The sequence below is a fragment of the Cebus imitator genome, unplaced genomic scaffold, assembly GCF_001604975.1.
Source record: "Cebus imitator isolate Cc_AM_T3 unplaced genomic scaffold, Cebus_imitator-1.0 Scaffold577, whole genome shotgun sequence".
Classification (NCBI taxonomy): Eukaryota; Metazoa; Chordata; class Mammalia; order Primates; family Cebidae; genus Cebus; species Cebus imitator.
Window position 1 is genome coordinate 829,749 of NW_016107892.1, and position 8,211 is coordinate 837,959.

The 8,211-nt window shown below is 44.4% G+C and overlaps 1 protein-coding gene across 1 annotated transcript in view; it reads right to left on the reverse strand.

Moving 5' to 3' along the window:
- PDPR (pyruvate dehydrogenase phosphatase regulatory subunit) overlaps positions 1-8,211 on the reverse strand; it is a 52,821-nt gene that overhangs the window by 25,484 nt on the left and 19,126 nt on the right. The window contains exons 4-8 of the mRNA XM_037734144.1: positions 3,559-3,640; positions 3,302-3,465; positions 1,883-2,004; positions 1,005-1,122; positions 95-244 (exon numbers count right to left, since the gene is read on the reverse strand). Of these exons, the coding sequence (XP_037590072.1) occupies positions 95-244; positions 1,005-1,122; positions 1,883-2,004; positions 3,302-3,465; positions 3,559-3,640 (636 nt within the window). The remainder of the gene's footprint in view (positions 1-94; positions 245-1,004; positions 1,123-1,882; positions 2,005-3,301; positions 3,466-3,558; positions 3,641-8,211) is intronic.

Below are 8,211 nucleotides of genomic sequence, written 5' to 3' on the forward strand. Positions count from 1 at the left end.
GGGCAAAAAAAAAAAAAAGGAAAGAAAAGGAAAAATATAACATATTAGACCAATATGGCAATACGGCACTGTTGTTATAATCCAGTTCACATACCAAAGTGATCCCAATCTTCCTGTAGATTCTGAATCTCCAGCTGGTTCTTGCCCTCAGTGAAAATTGGTTTCGGGTTCTTCTCAAAGCCCCCAGACAAGATGCCACCCTGCCAGTTCCGAATATAAATTCTTCCATCAGCATCCACAATAGCTGAGGAAGAGAAATGACACGGGAGTAGGGAGTGGAAGATAAAACAAGGGTTTAGAAGCAAGCCAGCTTTCTAAATGGACAGAAAAACAAAACAACACCCATTAATGGCTTTAATAATGAAATAACATTCAATGAACACAGGAATTCATTAGCTTTAAAAAATGAAATAACATTCAATGAACACAGGAATTCATTAGCTTTAAAATACCTTTTGAGGTCATGGGGAAGAGCCTCCCATTTAGACTTTCAATGCAGACTTTCTCTGATTATTCCTTACCTAGAAGCTCTGACTAGTCCTCAAAAGCAAACCATGTAACTGCCACTGTGCCAAGCAAAAATTTAACATAAAAGGGGATTGCAGAGCCCATTCTTGGCATGAAGACCATCAAAACGATATGAGAACACTTGCCTACAGTGCTTGGAACTACTAACCCACCTAAGTCTATCGTTCATCTACGACATTTCTATAATCTACAGCATTCAAGTTAAAAAGTCAACAAACAGTCCAAATATTCGCAATGACCTCTGTTTAGGACTAAAATTAGCTTGCAAAAAACAAAAGCAAAAAAAATTAATGGAAATTTTGGCCATCCTTTCATAAAGAGTTAATAAAGTCAGAATTGGGTCCACCTCCCTGTAACATGCTCTAGAAATGAAAGACTCTTTGAGACACAGTCTGTCCTTAGCAGAAAGTTTTCCTTTTCAGAGGACAGGATACTGGCAAAGAAACAAGATTTTTAAAAAAAGTACAAGTCCTCACTTGGTGTGCTGCTCTGCAGAGGGGTCTCCAAGGGGCGAGTCAGGAGGTAGAAGTGTTCGCAGGCATGTAGCGGGATACTAACCGGCTCCTCGTTGGACAGACCCAGCTCGTATGCCCACTACAAATGGACAGGTTGATTTGTGGGTGGGAAGAGGAACAGAAATACAAATGAGCAAGTTCAGCCTCTTGAAAAGAGATTAATTCCAAGTGGCTTATGTGGGCTCTTGCTACAGTGTCAGGTACGGGAAGTCAGCCTGCTTTAGTTCAATTATTTGGATGGGGAGCAATACTACATTTTTTAAGTCATAAAAATTACTTTGAGAGCAAAGGAAGAGGTATTTACCAGCTAGTCAAGGAGCTCAAGGGAACCAAAGGAGGTCCTTTCGATAAAATGCCTGGGCTCAACTACAAACCCCAAATAGCAATCACTAAATGAACTTCTCATGGCAGAAGTATTTCCCAGTTCACTTCAGGATCATAGCATGGAAGGCAATCTGCCTTAAAAGAAATAGCCTAGTGTCTTGGAAATTAGTGTCCACATTCCTGACACAATAAAATAGCCTAATATTTTATTTGCTAGGTTGTAGAATGAATGTAACACCAAGACCCAGTGCCAAGGATTCATGTCAACACCTGACCATTTGCTGGCTTTCCTGACCAGGATAGCACCAATCAGCCCAGTGTGGTGGAAAGACAAGGTCACACATGCTTGTATTTGTGGACTAAGCATAGGCTTCTGGTTTAGAATACCGTACAAGAAACAATGTAGTTACTGATATCTATATAATCAATCACACTATTCTTCTCTACCCCCAAAAAAAATCCTGGAGAAAAAGATAATATAAGAAAATCAGTGCCCAGTGTTGGTGCTGACCTACCTGGCCAGCACAGTTGACAAAATACTGGCATTCAATCTGTCCTTTATCTGTCTCCACTCCAGTAACTTGACCTTTTTTGACCATTACATGAAGAACAGATGTCCGGTCATAGATCTGAACACCTGTTCCAAGGTAAAGAAAGAGTTGGTGCTTCATCTGATGTTTCAGAATAAAGGCATCTGCAACAGGTTCTCCATCCAAAAGAAACACTGGCAAAGTCAAGTCAATGCTTTTTTATTTCACTTATTTTTTGAGATGGAGTCTCACTCTGTTGCCGAAGGTGGGGTGCAGTGGTGCAATCTTGGCTCACTCTCTGCCTCCTGGGTTCAAGCAATTCTCTGCCTCAGCCTCTCAAGTAGCTGGGATTACAGGTGCACACCACTACACCTGGCTAATTTTTGTATTTTTAACTACATGGTGTTTTCACCATATTGGTCAGGCTGGTCTTGAACTCCTGGCCTTAGGTGATCTGCCCACCTTGGCTTCCCAAAGTGCTGGGATTACAGGCGTGAGCCACCATGTCTGGCTCAATGCTTTAATTTAAAAAAACAAAAAACCCTAGAATCACATCCTGAGACTATGTAAATGGGCCTTGCCCAAGACTGAAAATAGCAAGTCAGTTTAAAAACAGACTTTGGAACACAGTCATTAAATTCCAGGAATCATAAACTATGGAGCAGAGAAGACAGAATGCAAATAGCGCACCTTAAGTACTAATCTGCTCATGCCATGAATATGATACCCTGGACACTAGTAACACGGGCTCAATGCAGCCCGTGTGATTTCAGTTGTGTATTAAGTTTCCAAGGTATATTTTCACCTTGGAGCTTCTCAGGTCCTGAGAGGGGAAAACATCACCTAAGTCCAAATGGCATTAACTGGGCCAGGCGCGGTGGCTCATGCCTGTAATCCCAGCACTTTGCGAGGCCGAGGCAGGCAGACCACCTGAGGTGAGGAGTTCTAGACCAGCCTGGCCAACAAGGCAAAACCTCGTCTCTACTAAAAATACAAAAATTAGCCAGTTGTAGTGGTGCACACCTATAGTCACAGCTACTCGGGAGGCTGAAGCAGGAGGATGGCATAAACCCAAGAGGCGGAGGTGGCAGTGAGGTAAGATTGCACCAGTGCACTTCAGCCTGGGCAAAAAGAGTGAAGCTCTGTCTCCCAAAAAAAAAAAAGGGCATTAATTAGCACTAAAACAAAAGGGCATTAATCAAAACTAAAGTTCTTTGGAACTTTAAAAATGTGGCCCTGAGGTAAAACACTTATTAACAGATAAATAAAATCATAAGACACACTGTTCAAAAATGGAAGCTGAGTACCCCAAAGGGGATAATCTTTCCAAACCTGAGTTGGACACTTCCTTAGGTAACCTCTTCCCTACTAACCCATCTTAAGAAAATGCAAAAACCTGCTCACCATTTTGGGAGGCGGCACTTGCCAGGGCAAGAGCCACGTCAGCAGAGGACACCACTGCATCCTCAGGAACATGCATGGCCCCCACCAAGTCGTGCACGTTGAGGAGGTGGTGAAGCTCAGCCACTTTCTTGGGGGAGATGATCTCAGAAGGGATGCCTATAACACTGCCACAGAACACAAGGGACAATGACATTCACAGGCTCTTTGGCAGAGGCCAGTGTGGTAAAGTCAGGACACGCTTCTAGACTCTTACGTACTTCAGCCTTGAGTTGATGCGCTTCAGAGAGATCAGCCGGTCCTGAGTTTGGGCCAGAAAGACTGAGCCTGTTCTTGTGTAACCTGCAAGAAAAATGAGCCCAAATGAGACACATAAGACCAAATGTAGGATGGGAGAGTGGAAAATCCACTAGATTATCGGTTAGAAGACCTGCAATGAGTCCTGGGACTGTCACTCAATATCCTCGGGCAGGTAAATCAGCTTCTCTGAGCTTCCAGGAAAAATTTTAAGAACTTCAGATGCACTAAGGCTCCATGCCTTAACCAAACATTCTCAGCTCAGTCTTGTGAGGTTGTAAGGATCAAATGAAATTCTAGGCTGTGGCACATGCCAGTAATCCCAGCACTTTGGGAGGCCAATGCGGGTGGATCACCTGAGGTCAGGAGTTCGAGACCAGGCAGCCTGGCCAGCATGGTGAAATCCATTCTCTACTAAAAATATAAAAATTAGCTGGTGTGGTGGTCCACGCCTGTAATCCCAGCTACTGGGGAGGCTGAGGCAGAAGAATTGCTTGAACCCAGGAGGTGGAGCTTGCAGTGAGTCAAGATTTCACCACTGTACTCCAGCCTGGGAGACAGAGCAAGACTGTCTAAGGAAAAAAAAAAAAAAAAAAGACTCTTTTGGGCAGGGATGCGACCTCAAACCCATTCCTATTCTTTCCTCCTTTTAGGCAATTTCACCCTTTCTCCTCCGAGTCTTCAGGGAATGTAATCCTTGGCAAAGGCCACTCACAAGAACATCAGCTACTAAGGGTAAGATCTTCCCTTCTCCTTTCCCAGTATAGCCAAACAGTGGGCATGTGACTTAAACTCATCAGTAAGACCTTCCTGGAATACTCAGTCTTGAGGACATAGGTGAATGGCTGGAGGTCACCACCTCAAGGGCAGCATTATCCAGGCCAGGCTGCTCCTATTCCTGCTGAGGGACTGCCTGCTGTGCAGTCCCCACATTCTGGCTTCTAGCCTGCCTCCAGTTGGTAGCCTCCTGCCAACTCCATAGGCCCCAAGGTCCTCCCAACAAGCTCCAAGTTGGCCAGAGTCAATTCCTGTTGTTTGTGATCAACCTGCCTGATATCGAACCATAATTACATATGGGCCAAATGACAATCTTCCTAAAATGCAAGGACTCTTTATTGTTATGAAGAAAAAGTTGAAGCAATTTGGTATCTGATTTTCAAAAGAAATAAAGTCAGGATATTTTACATGTTTTCTTAATTTCTCTTGCAATCATCAGGTAAATATGCCCTTCACTGACATGATAAGAATATCCCAGTTTGGAGGAACAGAAATTTCTGAGCCTTCCATTTTAGAAATAGCTGGCCTAGTACAGTGATCTCAGCTAGTGATCTATGGGCTAACCACACTCTGAATTTCACCTTAAGACAGACAAAGAGAACCAGGTACAGTGGCTCATGCCTGTATTCCCAGCACTGTGGGAGGCCGAGGCAGGTGGGTCACCTGAGGTCAGGAATTTGAGACCAGCCTAACAATATGGTAAAACTCTGTCACTACTAAAAATACAAAAATTAGCTGGGTATGGGTGCCTGTAATGCTAGCTACTCAGGGGGCTGAGGCAGGAGGACTGCCTAAATCCAGGAGGCGGAGGTTGTAGTAAGCCAAGATTGTGCCACTGCACTCCAGGTGACAGAGCAAGACTCAATCTCAAAAAAAAAAAAAAAAAAAAAGAGACAAAGTGTTCAGCAGTTACTTTCTACTCATTATGAAGATTACATACGGGAGAGTATGAGTGTACATACACCTATGCCATACATCATGTTAGGCTGGGTGCAGTGGCTCATGTGTGTAATCCCAGCACTTCGGGAAGCTAAGGTGGGCAGATCACCTGAGGTCATGAGTTTGAGATCAGCCTGGCCAACACGGTGAAACCTCGTCTCTACCAAAAATATAAAAATTAGCTGGACATAGTGGGCCATGCCTGTAACACCAGCCACTCCTGCTAAGGCAGGAGAATCACTTGAACCTAGGGGGCGAAGGGTATAGTGAGCTGACGTTGCACCCCTACACTCCAGCCTGGGTGACAGAGCAATACTCTGTCACAACAACATCAACAACAAAAACCGTGTTATACTAGGTTAAATCATGTTTCCCCAAAGAGAACCATATATCATAACAAACTCAATATGTCACCCATTAACAAAGTTAAAATTCCACTATTTTCCACAAAGGACTTTTTTTTTTTTTGAGATAGAGTTTTGCTCTTGTTGCCCAGGCTGGAGTGCAATGGCACAATCTTGGCTCACCGAAACCGCTACCTCCCAGGTTCAAGTGAGCCTCCTCCTTCAGCCTCCCGAGTATCTGGGATTACAGGCATGCACAACCATGTATTTTTAGTAGAGACAGGGTTTCTCCATGTTGGTCAGGACGGCTTCAAACTCCCAACCTCAGGTGATCTGTCTGCCTTGGCCTCCCAAAGCACTGGGATTACAACTGTGAGCCACCACACCTGGCCAATGACTTTTAACCTTTGACAAAGCAAATTAAATGCCAGAATTGCTGTAGCCCAAACCTTAGAAGTTCACAGAGGTCACTGGCCAGGCGTGGTGGCTCACGCTTGTAATCCTAATATTTTGGGAGAGTGAGGTAAGCAGGTCACTTGAGTCTAGGAGTTCAAGGACCAGCCTGGCCAACACGGCAAAACTCTGTCTCTATAAAAACTACAAAAATGAGCCAGGTGTGGTGGCATGCACCTGTAGTCGCAGCTACTCAGGGAGCTGAGGTGGGAGGATTGCCTAAGCAGGGAGGTTGAGGTTAAAGAGAGCCAGATTATGCCACTGAACTCCAGTCTGGGTGACAGAGTGAAACCCTGTCTGATTAAAACAAAAAAAGGTTAAGAGTCACAAACCAGAGTTCTTACAAATCAGTAAAAATAAAAATTAGACATACAGTATTAAACGACAATTCAAAGAAATACAAATGGCCAGTATACCTATGAAATGATGTTTAGTTGAAAGAGATGTAAATTAGAATCTGACAACCTTTTCCAACTCAAAGATTAGAAAAAATTAAAATAATATCCAATGCTGCTAGGCATGGTGGTTCATGCCTGTAATCCCAGGACTTTGGGAGGCTGAAGCAGGCAGATCACCTGAGATCAAGAGTTTGAGACCAGCCTGAGTAACTGGTGAAATCCAGTTTCTACTAAAAATATGAAAATTAGCTGGGTGTGGTGGCAGGTGCCTATAGCCCAAGCTACTTGGGAGGCTGAGGCAGGAGAATCTCCTGAACCCAGGACGTGGATGTTGCAGTGAGCTGAGATCATGCCACTGTACTCCAGCCTGGGTGACAAGAGTGAGACTTCATCTCAAAAAAAAAAAAACAAAAAAAAAAAACCAACACGGAGAGGTATATAAATAAATAAGCACTCTCAGCTGGGTGCAGTGGCTTACGCCTGTAATCCCAGAACTTTGGGAGGCCAACGTGGGTGGATCACCTGAGGTTGGAAGTTCGAGACCAGCCTGGCTAACAAGGAGAAACCATGTCTCTACTAAAATACAAAATCAGCCAGTTGTGGTGGCACATGCCTGTAATCTCAGCTACTCAGGAGACTGAGGCAGGGGTTGTGGTGAGCGGAGATCACTGCACTCCACCCTGGGCATTAAGACCGAAACTCTGTGTCAAAATGAATAAATAAATAAGCAAGCACTCTCATACTGTTGGTCAGAGGATGCAACTCTTTTTTTCTTTTTGAAGAGGAAAAAAAAGCACATTTATTGGAGGAGAATACTGATATAGCCACATGGTGATTTTTAAAAGTGTAAGACTAAATATGCTTGTTTAAAATTGTTGGATGATTATATTTCATCCAATACGAATTTACAGATCATCTTTTTTTTTTGAGACAGAGTCTCACTCTGTAGCTCAGGCTGGAGTGCAGTGGCATGATCTTAGCTCACCGCAACCTCCACCTCCCGGGTTCAAGTGATTCTTTGGCCCCAGCCTCCCAAGTAGCTGGGATTATAGGCAACTGCCACCACTTCCAGCTAATTCTTATATTTTTAGTAGAGATGGGGTTTCACCATGTTGGCCAGGATGGTCTTGATCTCTTGACTTTGTGATCCACCTGCCTCACCTCCCAAAGTGCTGGGATTACAGGTGTGAGCCACTGTGCCTGGCCTTTTTTTTTTTATTTTAAAGAGACAAGGTTGGTCCGTGGTCCTGGCTCAAGTAGGACTGTGATCATGGCTCGCCACATCCTTGAACTCAACTCCTGGGCTCAAGGAGTCTGCCTCAGCAGACTGTCCACCTCATCCTCTCAAATATCCAGGACTACAGATATACGCCACTACAACCTGCTAATTTTTTAATTTTTTGTAGACATGGGGCCCTTCTGGCTGGGCGTGGTGGCTCATGCCTGTAATCCCAGCACTTTGGGAGCCCGAGCTGGGTGGATCACGAGGTCAGGAGTTCAAGACCAGCCTGGCCTATATATGGTGAAACCCTGTCTCTACTAAAAATACAAAAATTACTGGGTGTGGTGGCATATGCCTATAATCCCAGGTACTCAGGAGGCTGAGGCAGGAAAGTTGCTTGAATACAGGAGGTGGAGGTGGCAGTGAGCCAAGATGATGCCACTGCACACCAGCTTGGGCAACAAAGCAAGACTCCCTCTCAAA